General features: G+C 41.5%; 2 protein-coding genes across 3 annotated transcripts in view; one reads left to right on the top strand and one right to left on the bottom strand.

Annotated features, from left to right (window-relative positions):
• Ndufaf2 (NADH:ubiquinone oxidoreductase complex assembly factor 2) overlaps positions 1–21,015 on the bottom strand; it is a 101,165-nt gene extending 80,150 nt beyond the window's left edge. Inside the window, exon 1 of the mRNA XM_050160474.1 lies at positions 20,832–21,015. Within this exon, the coding sequence (XP_050016431.1) occupies positions 20,832–20,958 (127 nt within the window). The 5' untranslated portion in view covers positions 20,959–21,015. The remainder of the gene's footprint in view (positions 1–20,831) is intronic.
• A 119-nt stretch (positions 21,016–21,134) lies between these two features.
• The window catches only part of Ercc8 (ERCC excision repair 8, CSA ubiquitin ligase complex subunit), a 38,245-nt gene continuing 35,152 nt past the window's right edge, over positions 21,135–24,227 (top strand). The window contains exon 1 of one of the 2 annotated variants that reach the window (XM_050160437.1): positions 21,135–21,261. In XM_050160437.1, coding sequence (XP_050016394.1) covers positions 21,185–21,261 — 77 coding nt within the window. In that variant the 5' untranslated portion in view covers positions 21,135–21,184. The remainder of the gene's footprint in view (positions 21,262–24,227) is intronic. The other variant, XM_050160440.1, reaches the window with a different exon arrangement.

The raw sequence follows: 24,227 nt of genomic DNA, 5'->3' as shown, positions 1-24,227 counted from the left end.
AGGGCTATTTTTTAAAAAAATCAAAAAGCCAAAACAGTAAGTTAGATCATGTAACTATCCCACTTAAAATCTTCCAAGAGCTTCCAAATGTATTTTGAATAAAAACCAAACTCTGTACCATAACCAATGACCTCTGCGTGAGGAGGAATCAGACAGCAGCCGATCTCATTTCATGTCACTCTCGTCTTATTCACTGAGGACAGTTGCAAGCCTTCCTTCTAGGAACAGAACGTCGCTCCTGCCGTTAGGCCTTTTCTCACCATTCAGTCAAGTGCAGAACCCACTCGATCCTCTCCCTGTCTTGTTCCACAGATCTACGGCATTTATATATTTCTTTATCTGCTAGTATATCACATTTTCTAAAAGGAGAGTAACCGAGCATCTACCTTTTATATTGTATTTGCCAAAGTCGAGTAACACAATAAAAATCAAGTGTATAGTATGCATTCAATAAACGTGTGTGAATGAATCAGAGAATTACTTAGTGTTTGAGCTAGAATCAAACTCAGCATCTAATCCTGGACTGCTGGCAAAGCAGGACTGAATCTGCTTTATTTCTGTATCCTCCTCATCCGACACTGCTTATGTAAAATATACTATTATTATATAGTTACTGAAGAAAGGAACATTTCAGATTCCAAGCCTTGAATTTTTAGGTGCCAGAGTGACAAAAGCAGCACGTGAGCACCTAAAAGAACAAACCAGTTCATACCACTCTCTTCCGCGGCACTGTCGCAATCCTACCCACCGTCTTCCCAATTTAAGAAAGTTCCTACTCTGATTTCAAGAGTCATGGCTTGTTTTTGTTTATAAGTCTTCCCCAGAACTAGTGGAAGAAACAGAAGAGGACTTCTAAACTCTACAGCAACTCATTCCCATCCTTTAAACGTGACCAACAGTCCCCAGAGCCCTCTTCCTTCCCATCCTCCCCCAGCTATGCAACATCTTCCTTACATCTTCCCCATCTACCGTCTTCCTCCCAAAGCCTCCTCTTTCTCTCAACTCCTTTGTTGTTTTAGGTCATTAAGGAGAGTGGCTTAAAATGAATTTAAAAAGAAAGGACTGGTATGGTAATAGATTGTACTCCTCTTAAAGTATATGACTATGTCTTTAGTACTGCACACCCCTAAAAACCTGTTCATTCACAGGACTGAGAAGTAAGAGTAAGACATAAGTAACATTTTAATTACCAAATTACTCAGATCCTCGGATCCTAACGACAGGATATTTAAATTTATTCAATCTATCATAAAATGTACAAATATTTCATGTCAATAAAGAAAAAATTTAATGCAAAGCTGGAACCCTTCAGTGGCAATGTTTCACACACTCAAGCGTTCTCTTTACCCTTCTATATGATATTCCAACAGGCCTCACAATCAAGCTGCAAAAATGTTCCATATACTGAACAGCCTACAGCTGGCTGTCCATTCTACCAGGCGTTTATATCATAAGAAAACATTAATTCCTACAGTTTTAAAGCAGTACTTTCCATTGGGTAACACAATTTATAATTGACATGGTTGCTACACAGAGGTATATGAAACATTAGGTAGGCAATGGGAAATCTGTAAGCCAACAGCATGGGCCAAGGGAGAATAAAGACAAACTTAGTGTGCGCAACCATGCAAGTGCAGAGACTTCAAAGGCTGTGGTGCAAATATTAAATAGGACAGCAAAGTGCTAGTCATTATTATACAAGGCATCATAATTCTTTGAGAACACAAGAAGAGGTGTAGGCATCATAGGTATTTATTAAAGTATAGACATTAAAAAAATAGCTATCTATAGAGTTCAACACAGCTGGTCCCAGTGTATTGGTGTGTATAATATATTAGGAAATTGTCACAAGAACCAGTTATTTTATTCTGATCCTGTTACTCCTCCAGCGACTCAGCTCTGCAGTTGGTAGATAGAACCACAGGTTATTCATTGCATCTAAAATTTCTTCATTAACTGGCTAACTTAAATTCCAATGTTAACAGTACGGGAAAGGAACCATTTCTGCTATTTCAGCAATGAAGCTATTTGGAACAATGTTTCCAAGTCTTTAAAAGTTAAAAAAGCTTTACAAGTATATTACAAAGATTTCCTTAGCTAGATTCTTTTAAAAATTACATACTAATAATAAAGATCAGCCTGTAACTATTCCTTCTAATTGGAGAGAATCTGGGAGTGCGAGGGAACACTACATAGCACGGCAGACATCTACTCTTAAGAAACAGAACTCTGTATTGTTCTGCTAACAGCATTTAGCTAACAAGTAGGGTTACTAATGGACAGAAAAAAAATACATATAATGAAGCACTGAATAGCGGACAAGAGCCATGCATGCTCTGCTGGTCTATAGCTACTGGAGAGAAGAAAATCAGCTCCCTAATTCTTGGGCGGCTATTAAAAAAAGAAAAAAGAAAAAAGGACTCCTTTCTTGTTAAAGCTCAAGAGAATATGAAGAGGAATAAAACAGAAAAAAACTCAGACTGATTATGCTGTCAATTTTAGTTGTCATAATGTGCTTCAGAGATAAAACATTCCTCTGAATGGCAATTGAACAGATGGAAATTTTCATTTTTGGTTAACTGGATGGAAGAATTGGACCAGTACCTAAAATGACATTGAAAACGAAGCTCAAACCCCCTCCCACAAGAAGGAAACAGATGCATCACTCCAGATACAAAATAAATTATTGAACAGTGCATATATTATATTGGCATCATTGTATCCAACTGTACATCTGCACAGTGTTTTAGTGTCCTGGTGAGAGAGCAGACATTTCTGAAAGGGAAAACAGGCAACCACTGAAGTGAGTCAGAGAAGTAAACCATTTGGGGAAGAAAAGCCAAAGCAGCACTTTACTGAATTTGAAGTTATTCATGCTGAGAGGGAAAGGGAACCATAAATTATACTTTTTCCAATGCCCTTGAACTTCTGCAATGATTAAACCGTGATAGATTTTGAAACACAAAACCACATTTTCAGAATCTTAAATCAGAATGAATATGAAATAATATTAAGACCCTAAAGGATTAGGAGCAAATGTCCTCCTTCCCTAACCCAACAGATGAGTGAGTCGGATATTGAACAAGACCACATTACTGATCTTAAGCGAGAACTAGAAAGGAGTCACAGAGTAGGGGAATTAAAAGCCTACGTGGTGACTTAAAGTTAAGCGAGCCTGTGAGGATGAGCTGGAAAGGGACAGTGGCAGCACTGCTCTGGTCCTCCCCAGGCCCACCCTGTCCACTGCTGGAGCTCCCGCCATCCTTCCATCAGCATTTCCTCCAGGTCCTAATCCAGCTGGAGAGAACACCGGGTTTGAGGGCAAACGAAATAAGCAGGGTTTGCCATCTTGTTTCACTTTTAGAGTAATCTGAGCTGGCACTGGGCCAGCGATGGTCGTGTCATAAAGGGTGACATTACAGGAAGGTCTGACCAGGGGCTGTAGATGATGCCTGAGATGCCAAGTCTTGAGGTTAGTGTTTAAAAGAGAAAAACACAAAGGGAAAAATGTCTCTAATATAAGACATCGCAGTGGTAACAGAAACTCTGACTTCCTTTTATTTATTAAATCATTCATCACAATGTAATAAGCTTTAATATCTAAAGAGATAGAATATTTATCACACATAGCTTCCAACCAAACTATATTTAATAAGGATTCACTACCTTGAGACCAATAGTCTGTCTCCCAGACTGTCAGAACGGCACAGGTGAGAAAAATATGTTCAGTGCAATGCCACCAGGTATTAATGGAAAGCAGACAGCACATGGGCACAATTACAAGTCTGGAATGCTGATTCACAAGCTTCACCATGGTATTTATATGTAGTATTTAGTTTAGAAATAAAAGTTGCATGGGGAACTGCTGCGAATCCTTCTTTGCACCCTTGCAATCATTTTTAAATGCAGGCAATTGTGGAGTAGGGAAGAGCTCATTAAATACACAGGAAGACAAATACAACGTAAAAGCAAAAGTAAAAAGAAGGTGGGCCCATCTGGACTTATTAGAGAAAGAAAAGCCTTGAGGGGGAGAGCTGGGGATATGGGGTAGGAGAAATAGTTAGAAAGTAATTGGGGACGGGGAGCGGTGTTGGCTTCTTCCCCTGGGGTATTTCTGCCAAGGAAGGAGAATAAGAATAGAACCTTGAGAATAGTATCGTGTGGTGGCTGGATGCCCAAAGAGAGGCTGTCGTTAGAAAAAGGCCATAGTGTGATGCGGTAATGATTCACAGAATGAGAAAGAAGGTGGACCAGAAGTCATACTTTGTCCCTCCGCCTCACTCCAAAGCCGGGCTGGTCCTATTCCTCACTCTCAACTTGCAGCACCTCTCTTACCAGCTGCAGCTGGTCTGCTGTTAACATGACTGGGCCTCTCTCATTGATCTATGACCTACAGCACACTCATGTGCAAACGTCTGTGTATGCTAGATGCTCTCTCCCCAGCAGACACTGGTCACGGGATGTCAGAGGAAGCTGATGGATGACCCATCAAAGAGCCGAGTGAGAAGTTGCAATTGACCCAGTTCCTCCATACTGCAGGCTGATGGCAGGTCAAAAAGGTCAACTCCAAAAGGTAGCACTGTTTCCATTTCAGTAAGTTTGACTTTTCTAATTAAATTTATTTTTAGGAATGTTTATTTATTTATTGTGTATGAGCACACACACACATATTCTCTTGTGTTATGCCATGGCATGTATGTAGAGGCCAGAGGATAACTTGTAGGAGCTGGTTCTCTTTCTACAATGTGGGTGGGTCACAGGTATTAAATCCAGGCCTGGGGCATAAAGCTAGTAGAAAGTGTCCTTTCCAGCTAAGCCATCTTGCTGACCGCAAGTTTCTCTCTCTCTCTCTCTCTCCTTTTTATTATCATTAGAGAAACACACCTAAGATTATATCTGTATGACTTCCTATCAACATTTATTAACATTAAACACAAAATAAGATAACTTATGAGTAAAGCATTCACACACCACTTAGAAAGTGCTGAATGTATTAGTACTCGAGAGGCAGAAGAGACAGTCAAGAGGCTGAGCTTCCCTCCATCAACATAACATCTCAAATGTGACAGCAAAATGTCTCAGTGCCATTAGCAGAACCATGTAGTGCACAGTTATCATAAAATCCACACACGCCCACTGAAAAGGATGTTCACTTCACTCGCCCAGCTTTGTGAGGGTTTGCAGATTTTTCATGCTAACAAATCATAGAAGCACTGATTCTCCACTGAGTTTTATTATACTCATTAGCAAGCAATTATAACTATATTTCAATTTTTCCTTTATGCTGTCCTCTAACATTTTTATTTAGTCTGCCAAAATTCATTATGTGAATTCCAGACCAAAAAAGAAAATTTTTCTAGAATTGTAAACATTATCAAATTTTCTATTATAAAAAGCAAAAGCTTATAATAAAGCAAAATATATTATTAAGATATTAATGTTTTATTCTTATTTTAATTTCTATGTGTACAGGTGTTTTGATTGAATATATGTCTATGCTCTAGACGTGTGTCTGGTGCCAGCAAAGGCCAGAAGGGGTTATCAAATCCCCTGGAACTGGAGTTCTAGCTGGTTGTGACCCACTACAGAGGTGCTGGGAATCAAGCCCAGATCCTCTGGAAAAACACCAAGTGTTCTTTTTTTTTTTTCAGTTAATTTATTTTTTTGCTTAGAAAATTTTTTCATATTACATACCAACTCCACTTCCCCTCATTCCCCTTCTCCCCCACCCCATTCACTCCTCAGAGAGGGTAAGGTCTCCCTTGGGGAGTCAACAATGTCTAGCACATTAAGTTGAGGCAGGACCAAGCCCATCACCCCTGTATCAAAGCTGAGTAAGGTACTCCACCATAGGGAATGGGATTCAAAAAGTCAGTTCATGTACCTGGTCCCACTAAGAGACCCCTCCCCCCCCAAACAGATCAAGTCACATAACTTTCACCCACATTCAGAGGGCCTACTTCAGGCCCACAAAGGTTCCCCAGCTGTCAGTCCAGAGTCGGTGAGCTCCCACTGTGCGGGTCAGCTGTCTCTGTGGTTCTCCCCATCATGATCTTGATCCCCTCCCTTGCTCATATGACCCCAACTCCTTCTCTTCAATTGAACTCCAGGAGCTCAGCGTGGTGTTTGGCTGTGGATCACTGCATCTGCTTCCATCAGTTACTGGATGTAGGTTCTATAATAACAATTGGGGTAGTCACTAATCTGATTACAGGGGAAGGCCAGTTCAGGCATCCTCTACACTATTGCTAGGATTCTTAACTGGGGTCAATCTTGTGGATTCCTGGGAATTTCCCTAGCACCAGGTTTCTCCCTAAGCCTATAATGGCTCTATCAAGATATTTCTCTCATTGCTCTCCCTCTCCGCCAATCTTCCACTCAGCAATCTCAATCCCTCCTGTTTCCATTCCCCATTCCCTCCCTCCCAGTTTACCCAAGAGATGGCCCTCCATATGTGTCCCTCTTAGGGTCCTCCTTTTTACCTAGCTTCTCTGGGGTTATAACAATCACTGCTTATTAATATCTCTTACTATCAATGGACTCAATTCACTTATAAAAAGACACAGGCTAACAGAATAGGTAAAAAAACAGAACCCCAGCCTTCTGCTGTATACAACAAACACCTCAACCTTAAAAAATCAGTACACCAGTGTTCTTAACTGCTGAGCCATCTTTCCAGCCCCAGAATTTTTAATTTTTAAAGAACTTTGGCTAAATAGTTCCAGAAAAAAATATTCTACAGCATAGTTTTCCAAAACACACAGTACTCTAAAAATACTAATATGAACAGCATTATTCATCTGTGTTAATACAACTTAATTGTTCACCTTTTGCTGAGTGTGCCAGGCAGGATGGAAATTTAACATTTTTTTAGGCCTAATCTAGTTTCTAAACTTATCCCTTATAAAGTCTCACTAGAAAATAGTGTGCATTCTTCAGAATACTTTTAATTCACTGCCAATCCTATCTATCCCTGGCTTGATCTGGTTTAGACGGCCAGGCCACATTGCTAAAACTTGCACTCATATAGAATTTTGTTTATTTTTATGTGAATTTAAGTATGTCTGTGTGTGGGTTTGTGTATTAAGTGCGGTGTCCTTGGAGGGTAGAAAGGGATACTGAATTCCTTGCAGCTGGAATTACAGGTTGATTTGTTACTTTTAACTGAGATAAAATCCACATCACATAGATTTTACTATTTTAAAGTGGAAAAAGCAGTGGTAAAAAGTGCCCTTGCAATGCATTCCCTCCCTTACCCAGTTCCAAAGTAGTTCCATCATCCCCCCCCCAAAAAAAAACAAACCCCTAAGTTGTAAGCTGCCACTTGTGCACCACAGTTCCCTGTAGTCCCAGCGGTACTTCTGCCCGAGTGTATCTATCCACTCTGGTAAGGCAGATAAATGAAATCACACAGTATCAATTTGGCTTCTTTCACTTTGCACAAGACACTCACTGGTTCATCCTCACTGCAGCAGGCATGAATCAGGAGTATCATATTCTGTTTATCCTTCTTCTGTTGATGGACACTTGGGACGATTCTCCATTTTGACTTTTGTGAACAATTGTTTTAAGGCATTTGCCTGAGTATACATCCAGTAGTGGAATTGATGATCTGGGTGGGGATTTAACGCTAAACACTCCCTCTGAGAGGCTACTAAACATCTCCCCAGCAGTACACCATCATCAACCTTCACCAGGATCATAGAGAGCTCCGATTTCTTACCCTCGTCATCATTTTCTTTTCTTTCAGACCAGGGCTTGAACCTAGAGCCTGGCATATGCTAGACAAGCATTCTACAACTCAGCCACAGCCCCATCACCTAGCCCTTTTGTCTTTTATTATTATTATTATTATTAATCATCTTCATTACCATTAATAAATGACTGTTTGGCTCAAGGCAAGATCTCCCTAAGTAATTAGACTTGCCTTGAGTTTACTTTGAAACGAATTCACTGGCAGGCCTAAAACTGTAACCTCCTGCTTCAGTCTCCCAAGTAGCCAGAATTATAAAAGGCCTGTGCCACCAGGCCTAACTCACTTTTTGTCCTCTTTGAAGGTGGTAAAGTTCTTGATTTCTACTTTTTCAAAGAATAAAGATGGCCATATTTCTATGAGCTTGCTAGCCATTGTGTTTCATCTTTACAGAAAGGTCTAATGGTGTCCATTGCCTTTTTGTCCCCATTCTTTCCATCACCGAGTTAATCCAGTTCTAACTTTAGATGCTAGATACACTATAGGATTACAGGTATTTTCTCCCCTCCTGTAAGTTGTCTACGAACTTTCCAGACAATGTCTTGGATGAATACAGGTCTAATCTTGATGAAATCTAATTTCTTGTCATTTGTGCTTTAGGAAGCCTGTCTAGTTATCATTGTACATCGACTCTAAGGTTAAGGAGGTTTACCCACAGGTAGTACTTTTAGATGTTTTATAAGCTTAACTCCTACGTTAACAGTTATCCATTTTACATGTGGTGTCTCAGTACCATTTGTCGAAGTCTATTCTTTCCCACTCACAGTACTGGCATCCTTGTAGTAAGATTTATCTACTAAAACTGTGTAAGTGCTCCAATGCTTACGGGTCTAAATCTGAAATACCGCGAGATCAAAGACTTCCCATCAGCTTAGTTACAGTCACACCTGGAACCTGAGCTACACCATCACAGGGATGATACTCTGAACTGACACTGGTTTCAGCACCCTCTTCCTGGAGCTGACATGAAGGGAAAAGGAAGTTCCTTAGGGTCTCACCAATCAGTTTCAGGCATTCCAGCAGAAGTTTCTATGGCCCTGTGACAGAATTACTAATTTCTTTCTCTTCAGATTGCCATTGCTGGAAGGAGAAAGATAACAAAAGAAGGAAAGGCAAGGCCGGGCGGTGGTGGCGCACGCCTTTAATCCCAGCACTCGAGTTCGAGACCAGCCTGGTCTACAAGAGCTAGTTCCAGGACAGGCTCCAAAACCACAGAGAAACCCTGTCTCGAAAAACCAAAAAAAAAAAAAAAAAAAAAAAAAGAAGGAAAGGCAATTGAAAAAGGCACAAGTTTCTATTTTCAGTTTCTATACCACTTTAAACAACAGTCAATAAACTTAGAGCAAAGGACCAAGAAGCAGCTCACCACATAAGCATGGCACCCGTAGCTGTCACGAGCACACTCATACCACTCACGCCCAGTCCGTGTGAAACACGCTCTCTTGTATTTAGGTCTCTGTTATAAAGGCTTCATTGAAAGTTGTGTGAGTATGTACTCTCCATGCCCTTATGTTCTCCAGCTTATGAACTGAGGAACTAGTACATAGCAATGGGCTAATGTAGTGACGGGAGAAAATCCAAACATTTTTTTAAATTGTAAATTACATTTATTCTGTGTGTGTATGTGTCACACACACACACACACACACACACCATAGCACGCTTGTAGAGGTTTGAGGACAATTTGTGGGAGTCTCCTCTTCTTTGACCCTGTGGGTTCTAGGTAAGAAACCCAGGTTGTCAGGTTTAACTGCAAGCACCTTTAGTCACTAAACCATCTAGTCCACCCCAAAGATGTTTTTGAAGCTTCCTGGAGACTAATTTTCAGATCATTTTAAGGAAGAAAAGGCATAGGAACAAATTATGTGTTCTTAATCTTTATAGCATACCAAAAAGTACAGAAAATTATTCTTTTCTCCTTTATTCTTATTAATCATCTAATAGCTAAAATCGTAGTTCAGGAAGTCCTGTTCTACCACGTTCCTAACTCCCCACTGTTCTCAACACTGAACAGCATTGTGTGCTTAGTTTCAACTCACAATAAGTGCCCTGACCAGGAGATCAGGCATTTGGAGCACTGCTTCTCACGTTAACGTACATGTGGATTGTCCGTGAGGACGCTATTACGATAAAGACCATCTCAGTAGGCTGGAGTGTGGCCGGACATTCTACAAGACATGCAGAGACAGAAAGACATGCAGAGACAGAATGTATGAAATTCAGTCTCAAGGACAGACTACCAGGACTCCTCACCAAAAGGAAGTCAACTGCACAAGGTAAAATGCCAAGGAAATCCTTCAGGTTTACAAGGACACATCTCAAGGGCTTGCATATCCTCTGTATTCTGCTTCAAGAGAAGGCTGTGGAAACTCTGCCAGAAAGGTAATGAGGCAAGATGAGCCAAAGTCTATCTCCCAGGTCCACCTCAGTGTTAATAAGCACTAACGAAACAGCTGCTGTGTACTGGCGTCACTGGAGTGCTGGCAACAGAAAAGTATAAAAACTTCATTTCAGGAGCGTTTGAAAGGTTTAAAGAAATGAATGACTAGGAAGCCTAGGCACACACCCAGAGAGGGTCTGACTTTAGAGTAAGAGAAGCTAAAGCAATCACATAAACTCTAATCAAAGTCCACCACATTAGATATTTGAATTAAAGTAAAATGCTGAGTGTAGTATAAACCACCACTCATGAGAGAGGCAGGAAGATTACAAGTTTGAAACCAGCCCAGTCTGTATTAGGAGTGCCAGGCCAGCGTGGGTTATACAGTGAGTCCCTATTTTAAGAAACCAAAAGGAAACAAGACAAGAATTACAGTAAATAGATATCATACTAAAACAAAAACCAATTTAATAAAATTAAAGAATTTATACTTCATGATGTCATCTTTTAAAAGACCTAATCTACTTAAAAACAATAATCATTTTTATTACTTAGAGGTAGATCTCGCTACTCTCAGTTTCTGCTGTAAAATGTTCCAGACTTGACATGGCTATATCCTTTTAATTAATGGGATCGATTAAAATAATAAACACATGGGTGGTTAATGATTGCTGGAGAGGGAGAGTGACTCTTGAGTAGATTAGCTGCCCTAGGTTAACATACATCTCTAAGAACTCCTCACTCGTGATCCTGTAAGGAACCCTAATTAAACTCGCTGACTCATGAGGCTGGACTTGGAGAGGGCCCCATCTTTGTTCTGTCATTAGTACCCTATCTGAACTGAGTAGATGTTGTTCATGCCGCCCCAGGAAAAGTTAAAGCCACAGTTCTGAACAAAGTGATACACAGAAACTCGAGGTATGCTATGATATTAGATCCTGTCTTCAGAGTCCGTGTAGAACAAGCCAGCCTCCCACCACCTTCAGTCTTAACCCACCACAGCTCAAATGACAGCTAGCAACACTACCCAGCCACCATTTCCAAATGACTTCAACCATCTGCTCTTGCCCTTGCCAGTAGCTTGCAAATCTCTATGTCCAAATCAGACTTCTGAATTCCGGGCTAATTTATACAATGTTCTGGATATCTCTATTTAGATGTGTAACCAAAATCTCAAGTGGAGAAGACTGAAGATGTGGTCTGTCCTCCCCAGTCTTGCTCCTCCTGCAACTGCTTAAACAAGAATCCTCAGGACGGTCCTAACTGCTTTTCATATTTCACTTAAAAAAAAAAAAAAACAAAGCCAGCAACCCCAGATAATTGGGTCATACAAACTGCGATCTCCCAATACAGTCTTCTCTAAAACACACACACACACACACACACACACGCACGCACGCACGCACGCACGCACGCACGCACGCGCGCACGCGCGCGCGCCTTTGTGAGCCTTTAAAAGGGACCACAGGGCCCTGGTGGTATACTCCACACCTTTCTGCCTTAAGGCATGATTCCTTGGTCTGATACATGCTCCCACCATGATTAACTTCAGGAGAGGGCCAAGCTAATGAGGTTGCCTGTCCAACTGAGGCCCTAAGCTCCACAACCACGAGGTGAAATAAACTTTCTACTTCACAAGCAGCCTGCGCCATGTGTTTTGTTATAGTGTCACCATGCTGACGAAGTGACCGGCACTCCTATGTTACACAATATTATCAACCTGAATGTCCATCGTCAACAGATACTGAATAAAGAAAATATAGTGTGTATACATCATGTACTATTGCTTAGCTGTTTAAAAGGGAATCACAAATCCTATCTGTGACATCACAAACAAGCTTAAAGGATATTATGTGGTGGTAGTTTGAATGAGAAATGTCCCCCAGAGGCTCTGAACACTTGGTCCCCAGTTGGTGGTGCTATTTGAGTAGGCTTACGCAGGAAGTGGAACCAGCCAAATGATAGATCTGGAGAACATCGTAGGGATTCTATTGCTGTGAAGAGAGACCACGACCACAGCAACTTTTGTAAAGGAAAACATCTCACTGGTGCTGGCTGGGTAGAGGCTTAGTCCACTATCATCACGGTGAGAAGCATGGCAGCATGCAGGCGGGCACGGGGCTGGAGAAGAAGCTCAGAGCGCTACTATCTTGATCTGTAGGCAACAAGCAATGAACTGCCCCACCCTGGGCGTAGCTTGAGCATATTGAGACCTCAAAGCCGGCCCCTCCAACAAGGTCACACCTCGGAACAGTGCCACTCCTTTCGACCAAGCATTCAAACACACAAAGTCAAACCTATTCAAACAACCACAGAGAATGTGATAAAAAAAAAATGAGAGAGGCAAAGAAAGACAAATACAATACAATCTCACAAATATGTGAAATACAAAATCAGTTAACTCAAAGACACATAAAATAATGCTGCTTCTCAGGAGGTGGTAAGTTATGCTGGGAGCTGGGGTGGACAGGATGGACGAACGTGTTGACTACATGGACTAGTGGCTATGGCTAAAACCAAACCACGCGCTACGAACCTGACATTTGCTATGGGGCTTGAGGTATTCTCACTAAAGAAGGAAAAACAGCAATTATGTGAGTCAGTACATATGTCAGCGCAGTCTACAATGCAAGCACCAAATTATGCTACATACTAGAACGAGCTTCACAGAGTCTAAGACAGTAATACAGAACTACAAGAACACTATCGATTTTTAATTAAGAACATGGTCAAGAGTGCAGCAGGATGGAAATATGAAAAATAATTCAAACAATAATGAATATATTAAAGAGCATTATAAAAGTTTAGAAGAAATGATAACTCCCTCAAATTTTGAAAAGAAAAAACCCACTTCTTACTCTCATTAAGAGGCACACGTAAGAATGTCACATGGTGCTATCGTGACTGTCGCCATAATCCCGACCAGCACAGCTACATACAACTTTCTCAAAAGAACCCTAAGGAAAGCTGATAGTGAGAAAATACTTAATTCATTCTGAACTGTAGCAACCGCCTTACAGCTGTAATTAGGGGCTAATGTTCCTGCAGATTTACACTTTACTTTTCATTTCTCACACCACCATCATAAAACTCCTTAGATACTTTTTGTTTTAGTTTTTTTTTTTTGAGGCAGGGTTCCTCTGCGTAGCCCTGGCTGTCCTGGAACTCACTCTGTAGACCAGGCTGGCCTCGAACTCACAGAAATTCGCCTGCCTCTGTCTCTGAGTACTGGGATTAAAGGCGTGAGCCACCACCAACCCGCCTTATATACATTTTTAAGGGTTATTGAATGCTGTGTATATTCATGAGCAGCTTAAATTCATGCATTTAATAATTCTATTTACCCATTGGCAGTTCACTATACAAATGGCTTCTGGATCTTAAGGAACCCTAAAGTGGAACCAACATTGAAGAAGACAGAAAATACATTAAGGGGGGGTGGTTTTCAGAGCAAAGCCCTAGAGAGACACAGATGCAACTAATAATGTATGTTTACTGCCTCGTGTCTTAATAAATGAGGCAATATAAATAATTCTATGTGAAGTATTCAGCTAAGTTGGAAAAATAAATCAGTATTTAGGGCAAATGGTGCAGTTTGTTATTTACACCACAAGATGGAGCCATTAGACAGCTGGAATGCAATATAAAAGCATGATTGAAATTATTAGAGCTATTTTTTAAAAAAAAAATCATTCAAGGTATTTTTTAAATGTATATATTCCACACACCATTTTGTAAAAATGGATTTAGAAAAAAATGTTAAAATAGAAAAAAACCTGAATAATGAAGCCTACCATGTAATTCTGAAGCCATTTACACCAGCCCTCACTCAACCGTGACATCTAAGAGTAAGCATCACAGTTGGTAACTGGGGAGGTAGCTTGGCCTTGAGCAGCAGCAGAGATGACTTGCTGGCCTGAGCAGCTCTCTGAGAGTCAGACAAGGAAACCAATCAATCTGTTTTAAAATACTGGAGAAACTGGGCCCTGGGTAAACACGATACAATTGAGTGGCTTTAACGAAGCAACACTCTTGTTTTTCCTGTAATTTTCCCACAAAGGCAGTGTCTCCTGACAAACGGTAAGAAGTCAGTCTGCACACAGCATTTACTAGATACGATGATCAGTACTCATACTGACCTTACTGTCCTAACATAAAGCAGCTATGAAGCCCTGGGAGACAGAGAGCTAGCAACTCACTTCCAGGAAATACGTTTGGCCTCATTTAAAAATAGATATAACACAGTTTGTCAATCACCCACAATTAGTCTCCATTTCAGCACTAAGATCCCACACTCCCCTGGCAGGAAAACCAAGATTAGGATTCAGTTGCTGAATCTCATTTGAAAGCCACAGGGCAAACAGTGGGTCTTTCCCTCTTTGCCAAAATACCATTAGTATGTAAGTGTGTGACTTCATACATGACTGAGGGGACTCAGGAAACAATTTTTTAAAAAAGAAAGACATCTTCGAGGAAAACTACTGACAGCACAGTATTTGTTACTGCCATGTTGCCCCTTGTTCTCTGTCCATCTTGAGTATTTCTCTTTCCTTCCATGTTATTATGTTTTGCTGCTGCTGCTGCTGTTGAGGTAAATAAACACTCTGATCCCACCTGGATGTGTGAGGGAGGCGATCATTCCTTCAAATCAGTTTAAAGAAAAAAGTAAAGAAACTGTCAACGTTGATTTTTGGAACAATGCTGCCATCTGCTGGAAAAACGGAAATATTTTCATTCGTCCCAAACGCTGAAGAGTCAAGCGTCATTCCAGGGAATCTTATTACCACCTTCCAAATATTTATGAAAAAAAGAAGCTAGACTTCAGCTCTGCGTGTTTACCTTTCCATACTCTGTAACTGTTCCCATTAATGGTGAGCCGTTAGCTAATGAATGTGAATAGGCTGATGTGAGATATTACAGTCAATGCACCTTTACTAGAAACACAACAGTGGGTGGCGCAGGTTCTGAATAATTAGGTGATGATTCTAAAGGAAAACTGTAAAGGTAAGCATCCCTCAGAAGTCTGATGATGAAATAAAACTCAGTTTAGCGGGTCTGAAGGGCAGGTCCCGACCTGGCCCACATTAGAGGGTGACTGTACCATGTACAGCCACTCTTATTTCTGGTAAGGATATTTATTACTCCAAGGCTAATCTGACTCATTTATTTTATTGTATCTTAATTACCTATTCTAATATTCTTTGAGATACTTCGTCCATCTATGTGTTTTTTTTTTTGACTTTTAGAATCCTGGACAAAAAGGTAATTCATTTAATACTGCCTTCGCAGTACCCACCAACTAGGTAATACTCCCATTTAAACATGGGGTCATCGTTTCATTTCCCCATATTTAGCTGAGTTTCCTGTGTCTGGGTATAAAGATATTAAATAATCAACATTCAATGAAATAATGGTAACTACAGTTAATTTAAGTTCACAAAAATGACAGAAAAAAGACTGGAGGTTATGAGACAGTGAGAACAAAAATGGAAGAAAATGTATTCCTAACTTGTGTTACAATACAACTATGTAAAATTCAAATGCATAAAACCATTAATTCATGTTAACCTCATTTATCTCCCCATATCCTGCTCAATTTATATATAAAAGAGACTCAGAGCTATACTATAAAATGGATCAACATCCCATCAATAGGTCTAAAACTTCACTGAGATCAGTGTCCTCAACAGCCACCCTGGGATAGTCTCCTATAACTAGCTCTAGAGGATCCTATGCTCTCTTCTGGCCTCTGTGGGCACCCATATACTAGTGACATACAAACACACACGGGGGAGGAGGAGAAATAGCTATAAAGAGGAATGAAGACAGGGCTGGAGAGATGGCTCAGCACTGGCTGCTCTTCCAGAGTACTGAGATTCAGTTCCTAGCACCTGCATGGCAGTTCATAACTTCAGCTCCAGAGGACCTGACACCCTCATGTAGCCTCCTGGGCATGGCAGGCACAGACATACAAACAGGCAAAACACCCAAACACCAAAACACATATAATAGAAATAAATAAAATCTAAAAAAAACCCATAACTTTAAAATAAATACATAAAATAAAGTCTACTAATCTTAAAAAGTCAATAAACATATTCCAGCATATAATCAACAGAAAGAAGACAGGAAGAAAGAAAACCATTATGTCTCACACACACAAAAAAGGAGATAATGTAATTAAGTGAAAAGCCAATCTAAGAAGGTTATATAATATGTAATTACAACTCTATGGCACCTTAGGAAAAAAAATGAAATTATAACGACAGTAAAAGCTAAGTGATCACTACAGATTAAGTGGGATGGAGAAAATGGGGAACACACCAATGCAAGATACCGGTAGTGTAAAGAGACTATGTTAGTAGCTTCCAGTCAGCTTTTCTGTAAACCTAAAACAGATCTAAAAATAAAGCCATGGGTCAGTCAGATGGTTCCAAAAACAAAGGTGCTTGCTTCCAAGCCTGACGACCTGAGTGTGAACCCCAAAACTCATACAGTGGAGGGAGAGAACAGACAATCCCAAACTGTCTTGTGACATCCACAATTTCATTGTTGCACAGGCATGCCACCCACTCACCCACACACACACACACACACACAATAAATAAATAAACAAGTAATTATTAATTGATTAAATCAATCGAAGTTTCAGCTTTTGCAATTTTAGCTTAGTTCTCTGAACTATCAGAGAAGAGCAAGGAACTAGTAAGCTTACAAAGGGAATCTTTAAAACTGAGTTAGAAAAATGGTTCCATGGTTAAAGTGCTTGCTGTTTAAGTGTGAGGACCCGAGTTCAATTCCCCAGCACCCATGTAAAAAGCCAGCTCTGCAGCATATTCCTGAAATCTCAGTGCTGAGGAGGTGGAGACAGGAGGATCCCTAGGACGTGCTGGCTGGCCAATCCAGCGGTAGCAGAGAGCTCTGGGAAGGCAGTGACTGAAGACACTGACATTGATCTCTGGTTTCCATACACAGGCATGTGCACAGGAACACACACACACACAGACACACATGCCCTCATGCAAACAAAGAAGGTAAATAAAAATCCCATCACTGGAACAGCAGAGGCAGGTGGACCTCTTTGAGATCATGGTCAGGCTGCTTTACACAGTGAGCTCCAAGCCAGTCAAAACTACATAGGAAGGTTGCTTCAAAGAAGAAAAGTACCCTTCATAATATCAAACACAATAAATTTCTAAACAAATAAAACAAAATATATGAACACTCCTTATGCTGAAAACTCAAGTGATAAATCAAAGAACCAAGTCCAAATTCAACTCAAGTAGACTGTGACATTAAATCTCACTCTCTTAAAGAGACATTATCTAATTTATTTCTTGAGTTCCAAAAATGTCTCCTGATGCCAGGTGAGCATTTTTTTTTTGTTTACATTTTACAGAGAAAGTTGGAGCTACTGAGCTTGTATGGAAATTAATAAGTGTTATAAAAGGCTAAAAATCAGTCATGCCTCTAGAGAAATGAAAACAAACGTTCATGCAAAATCCACAAGCGAATGTTTATGACAATTCTATTCCTAAGCCCCCTAAGTTGGAAGCAGCCCAAGTGGTCATCAATGGGTCAATGTACAAACTACAGTGTATCCTTGGCATGGAGTACTGTAAGTCAGCAATTTTATACACACACACACAGACACACACACAAACAGACACACACACACGTATATACCAACCACTGAAACATAGTGACTCTCAAAGGCATTATTATGCAGAATAGAAGGTGCCATTTTCAAAAAGTTACATATGTTATGACTCTCTCTGAATAATATTCTCATAAAGACAAAATGATGATTAATATAATAATCAGTTACCAAGGTTAGGAACTGAGAGAATAACTACTAAGGGTTAGTATGTGCGAGATGCTGAAGGCAGTGCCTGTTCTGTGTCCTGACTGTGATATGGTTAGATCAATCTCTGACATGTGGATAACTACTAAGGGCTAGCATGTGGGAGATGCTGAAGGCAGCACCTGTTCTGTGTTCTGACTGTACAGTTAGATCAATCTCTGACATGTCAAAATGTGAGATGTGGACCAATTTATAGCATTTGAATTTGGAAATAAAGCTTGCGCTGTGTGTGAGTTCTGTGTGCATTGCACATACCTGAGTGTGCCAGTGTACATGCCTGTGCACACACACGTGGAGGGCAGAGCTGGACGGCAGATGTTTCCCTTATATTCTCTACTTTATTACCTTGAGACACTGTCTCTGAGTTGGAAACTTGCCTCCTGGCTAGTCTGCCTGACCATGCACCACCCGTCTGTCAGAGCTGCCTGCCTGTTTCTGAAATACTAGGGTTGCCAGGTATACACAGCCATGCCTGGCTCACACACAGCCATGCCTAGCTATTTATGTAGCTGCTGGGGATTGAAACTCAGACCCTCCTGTTTGCTGAACGAGTATCATAAGCAGTAGGCCATTTCCTTAGTCCTTGGAAACAAAAAACAAAACAAAATCATTTAGTCATAGTAAAAGGAGGGTACAGGAAAACTGAGATTTCACGAGGAACCAAGTAATTAACTGAAAAAAGAAAAAGGGACCCCTCTAGCCTGGGTGCTGGTGATATACAAGGATATCAGTACTGTTTTGTTTGTTTGTTTTTTTTTTAAAGATTTATTATTTATTTTGTTTGCTGTGTTCTGTCTGCATGTACGCCCGCAGACCAGAAGAGGGCACCAGATTTCATTACAGATTGGTTGTGAGCCACCATGTGGTTGCTGGGAATTGAACTCAGGACATCTGGAAGAACAATCAGTGTTCTTAACCTCTGAGCCATCTCTCCAGCCCTGTTTTGTTTGTTTTTGTTCTTCGAGAAAGGGTTTCTCTGTGTGTCCCTGGCTGTCCTGGAACTCACTCTGTTGACCAGGCTGGCCACAAACTGGGATTAAAGGTGTGTGCCACCACACCCAGCTTAATAGGGTCACTTCAAGGGTCTGTTTCCTTCCTCTCTTCCTTCCTTTTCTTTTTTCTTTTGAGACAATGTTTCTCTGTGTAGCTCTGGCTGTCCTGGAACTCACTCTGTCGACCAGGCTGGCCTAGACTCTCAGAGACCCACCTGCCTCTGCCTCCCAAGTACTGGGATTAAAGGCGTGCACCACCATGGACATTTTATTTCTTACAAAATGAAGCATACATCTACTGGCTGGTAAAGCCATTCTCCTTGCAGACCCTTTAAAAGAGAGCTGAACTTTATCTATATAAAGCCGTAACTACACGGATGTTAATGATTAATTGTGGCAGCCTTAAACTGGTAATAATCTAAAGATTTGTGAACTGGTGAATGAATAAGCAAACTACATTACATTCCACTGGAACGTTAGCATAGAGTTAACATTTTGGTACACCGGAGGGTGAATTTCAAAATTATCATAACTGAAGAACTCAGAAAGAAATCTGGAGAGTTACTATACGTTTTCACTGATAAAACTTGTAGAAAATGCAGAACAATCAGTCCATCATGTTAGAAATCAGATCCGTGGTTGTCTGGGTATAGGAAGCAAGGAGACCATATTTAAATGCTCAGTAGGTTAAAAAAAAAAAGTCTACGGTAGTGAGTTATAGAAAAGGGCTAAGCAGGGTCAGGAGAGAGATGGCTCAGAGGTTAAGAGTGATTGCTACACTAACAGAAGACAAAGGTTCAAATCCCATCTCCCATCTTTAACTCCAGTTCCAGGAAATGCCCTCTTCTGACCTCTATGGCATACATACATAAATGCAGGCAGTACACATAAATTTTAAAAATCTTTTTTAAAAGCTAAGTAAAAACAATTTTACATAAACATTTAACATACTTAGTAAGTGTGAGAAGTAAACGAAAACAGTGTTAAATGGGTTTTCAGGTGTCCCAGTAGTGACACTATTACTGTCTCTTTAACGTAAGATCACTGAGACAAGGCGAGAATAAATGACTTGTCCCTCGGCTACCTCAGTCAGAGCTGAGGTTCTAACCCAACTTCTTTCCTCTTCCACGTCTGAGATTCTACAATGGAGCAATAGAGAAAAGCAGAAGACGCTGTGAAAGCCGCTATGTGGCACGGTGTCAAACAACAACAACAAAAAGGAACTCCTCTTTTGTTTTGTTTTTAGAGACAGGATTTCTCTGGCTATCCTAGAACTCGCTCTGTAGACCAGGCTGGCCTCGAACTCTGAGATTCCTTGCCCCAGTCTCCCAAATGCTGGGATTAAGGGTGTGTGGCACCGCCGCCTGGCTAAAATGAAGCACCCCCCCCCCCCAAACAACACGCTCCACTTCTTGAAAACATCTTTAGAGATCCTTCTCTGAAATCGACCTGCACAGGGTTTTGGGACGCAGACTCCCTGGAAAGGAAATTGGAACTGCTAATTAGAAAAGATCGGTGTGTGTGGATACTTCATAGTTATAAGATAAAGATGGTAACAAGGGCGAGCGCCCCAGCCACAGCGCTACTGGAAAACGTAAACTCTGAAGACTGACAGCCAGGAGCAGAAGACCAGGCTGGCTGGGCACTGATGCAAAAGCTTTGCCCGATGCTTCCCAAACACCTCTGGAAGATCTAAGAGGTCCAGGCTTCGTCACCCAAGGCAACGACCTAGCCCTCGGACGCCGGGAGAAAAGGCCGGGACACTCGAGGCCCGGCCACGGATAGCGGTGACAGGCACCGGCCCGGGAGGCGCACCGACCCGCAGCCGCTCCTCGCTCTCACCTCTCCAGTTCTTGTACTGGGCGATGTAGTAGTATTTGTTCCCCAGATGGTCCGTGCCTACGTGCTCCCTCACCTCCTTCGACAGAGAGCTCCACAAGAAGCGCAGCGCAGACCGCCACCAGCCCATGCCGCCGCGCGCAGCTCAGTGTCCCGGGACTCGCGCCGGCCGGGAGAGCCCGCCTACACGAGGCCCCGCCTACCGCTCAGGTTCGCGTTCTCGCGCCTCCCAGTAACGCCGCTTCCCGTTGGTTACGTCACACCGCGGATGAGCCAATGGGAGACCGTGTTGTTACACATCGGGCCAAGTTGTGTCATGGCGGCACTCAGGCCTCGAGCCGGTGAGCGGAACCGAGATGTTGAGTTTTCTGTCCGCTCGACAGTCGGGTTTGGAGGACCCTCTTCGTTTGCGGAGAGCGCAGTCCACACGGAGGTAGGGAACGCCTTGGCTTTTCCTCTAACGTACGGAGTGAGACTCCCGAGCAGGGACTTAGGATGACAGGACCGTTGGTCCGAAGATGAAGAAGTCGGCAGGTGCCAGAGAGGAAGACCCGCGTGTGCACGTAGAGCAAAGTCTGAAGGTGGAACGCCGGTCACAATTATCGTAGCTTGCCGTCTGCTTGAAGAATGAAGTTGAAAGTGGGTGTGGGTCGAGTTAGGGAACTGTCGCTCCAGGAGAGCTGATGGGCGTTCATTCAGGGAGTGAGGTTGCAGATGGAATGGATAGAGCTGGGAATTATCAAAGAAAACGATCGGATGTGTGGAGTTTGAGGCTCAGTTATATGCCTGTGGGTCGAATGCTGGTGGCGTACTCCAGATTTTCCCAAGGGGAAGCCGTGCTTGTAATTTTGCACTGTTTTGAAATACCCCATAGGATCCCTGAACATGACAACTGACTTTTCACCAAAGCACACTGCAGCGGAAGGTGGGAGGCAGCCTCGGGACTTCTCGCTCGTCATTTTTTGTCATATCCTAGCCAATCAGAAGTGAGTCACGGATCTGGCTCGCTCAAGGTGAGCGAATTACCAAAGCTCACCAATACTAAGAATTAGAGACCATTCAAAGACGATTCCAGGCTTCCTGGATCATTGAGAAACAAACAAAACCAACAAGTTGTCTACTTTCAACAATTACGCTTTATATACTGAAATATATTGCGTTCATTTTTACATTTTAGTGTTCTGTATTTAGAATAATACCTTCCAAAATGTATTTAAATTGTTTTAACTAAATGAGTTAACAGGCAACCTTTTTATAGCCACATTTTGCTGAGTTCTAAACATGATCGGCGCTGTTTGTATCTGCTCCTGGTGTTCTCTCATCAGTCCGTGCAGAAATGACTCCTTTCTAACTCACTTCTGCATTCTTGGACATAGACAGAAGTTTTCATTTCGGAGACCACAAGAACCTAACATCAGGATTGCCCATCTTTCTGATTATGTGACTTGTTACTCCAACTAGTTCTGGGGTTTCTTCATTATGTTCAGCAAAGGAAACACTGGGAAATGAATGACCGTGTTTACTTCACCTTAATTTCAGCTAAAAAACTTTTTTAAAAACAGCATTACTCTTTTTCTCCTTGTAGTTAATAGTTAGTCTTATAATAATTTAAGTAAGTAAGCCACAGAGGATCTGCAAATGCGGGATTCAAGCCTTAATGTCCAAATGTCCTTGGTCTAAGGAAGCCCTGAGGTCTTTGTCAACAGTCTGTGACCTAAATTTCTTGTTTCATTAGAAAATAAAAGTTACAAACAAATAAGAGGTCCCACTAGACTAATCTACCTGTCAACGAAATTCATTTCTCTGTGAAGTGTTATTCCCAAAGCACAATTTTGTGCTTCTGCCTGCAAACTTGTATCTTAGCAACACCAAACACTTTTCCCCACCAGTTGTCTTCTGTGTTTATAATAAAATGGTACTGGCTGTGCTTGGATTGAGACCATTGATGGGATCTGAGGCTTTTCTGCTTTATGTTCAACACTGGAGGAGCCAAGTCTGAGACCTAAAAGCCCACCCCCACGGTGACACACCTCCTCCAACAAGGCCACACCTATGCATCTAATAATGCCACTTCCTATAGGCCAAGCATTCAAACTTGAGTCTATGGGGGCCATACCTTTTCAAGCCACCATGACATCCGATAGCTGCACAGATTGTATCCCAGTATCTTTTTTCTTTGTAGATAGATTGATCTCTATATCAATTGGTTGCTCTTTTTTTGAGATTTATTATGTTTTATTTCTCCAATAAATATAGCAACATGTGCACAAATTTTGATTTGCAAATGCAAAAATGATGGTAAATGCCCCGACAAGGGTTCAATTCATACTTTCCCACAAAACAAATTTGCAGCAATTCTAGGTGTTTTTTTGATTTAGGACGCAAAAGCAAAGGAGATTCGACTATAAATATTTCCCTTTCAGTCTTATGCTGAGATGATTGACAACTGCTGCTGCTTTTTCTCTAGCAAAAGTTCCTGGTTTATAACACGTGTGTCAAAAGTTTCCACCTGGGGAGGAAGGCATATGAGCAGATGTGTACATGGGTAGTGTGTCTCTTGGGACACCAGGGTTGCTTTAAAGCTGTCTTTAGTTGTCAGCAATTTGGCTGTGTGTGTCTAGATGTAGCATTCTCTGGGTTTACTCTACATGCATCTGTTTTACTTCTCGAATTTGTAGGTTCACAGCGAGTTTTCAGTCATTTTTCCTTCTGGCTGTACTGCCTGCCCTGTGTTCTTTCTCGTGTCCTTCTGGAGTCTGGTTAGATTAACCTTAGTCCTGTTTTACTTGTTCCTTTGGTCCCTAAAGTTCTATTATGTCCTCTCCCCAGGTCTTTCCCTATATGTTGTTAGCTTGTGCCAGTTCCCATCTGCTACTGAGTCCGTTAAGTGAGTGTGGACCTGTTTATAATCTCTCGCACAAGCATTTTCTACGACTGCCTTGAGGTGTGGCTCCAAAGCCATGCTGTCTCAGCTATAGCTCCTCCTGATTGAAGTCTTTTCCCATGGAAGTTGTAATTTCCATGGTTCTTCATATGCAGAATAAATAATTTTGAATTTCATCCTGAATACTTTGAGCACTTGCAGGGTGTGGCGTCCTTCTTTACTCTATGAAGAATATTGATATTTTTGTTTCAGTAGTAACTTAACAGATTAGATATAGGCTATGGTTCCTACCTCTCTGTAGGCTGTGCTTCAAAACCACTAGGTCTTCCCCAGTGCATGACTCTCACTGGCCAGGTAGTGACCTAAGTTGCATGTGGTTGAGTCTGGAAATTCTTTTGCGGAGTATTCAGGATTGAATCCATGCATGTTGCACTTGAGGATGAGTCTTGGAGTTTGTGAACTGTTTTATGGTCTCTCCTTCTTTTTTTTTTTTTTTTTTTTTTTTTTTTCTCCTT

Source organism: Alexandromys fortis, unplaced genomic scaffold, assembly GCF_014885135.2.
Source record: "Alexandromys fortis isolate MF-2015 unplaced genomic scaffold, M_Fortis_MF-2015_v1.1 scaffold_76, whole genome shotgun sequence".
NCBI lineage: Eukaryota > Metazoa > Chordata > Mammalia > Rodentia > Cricetidae > Alexandromys > Alexandromys fortis.
This window is presented reverse-complemented; position numbering and strand designations above follow the sequence as displayed.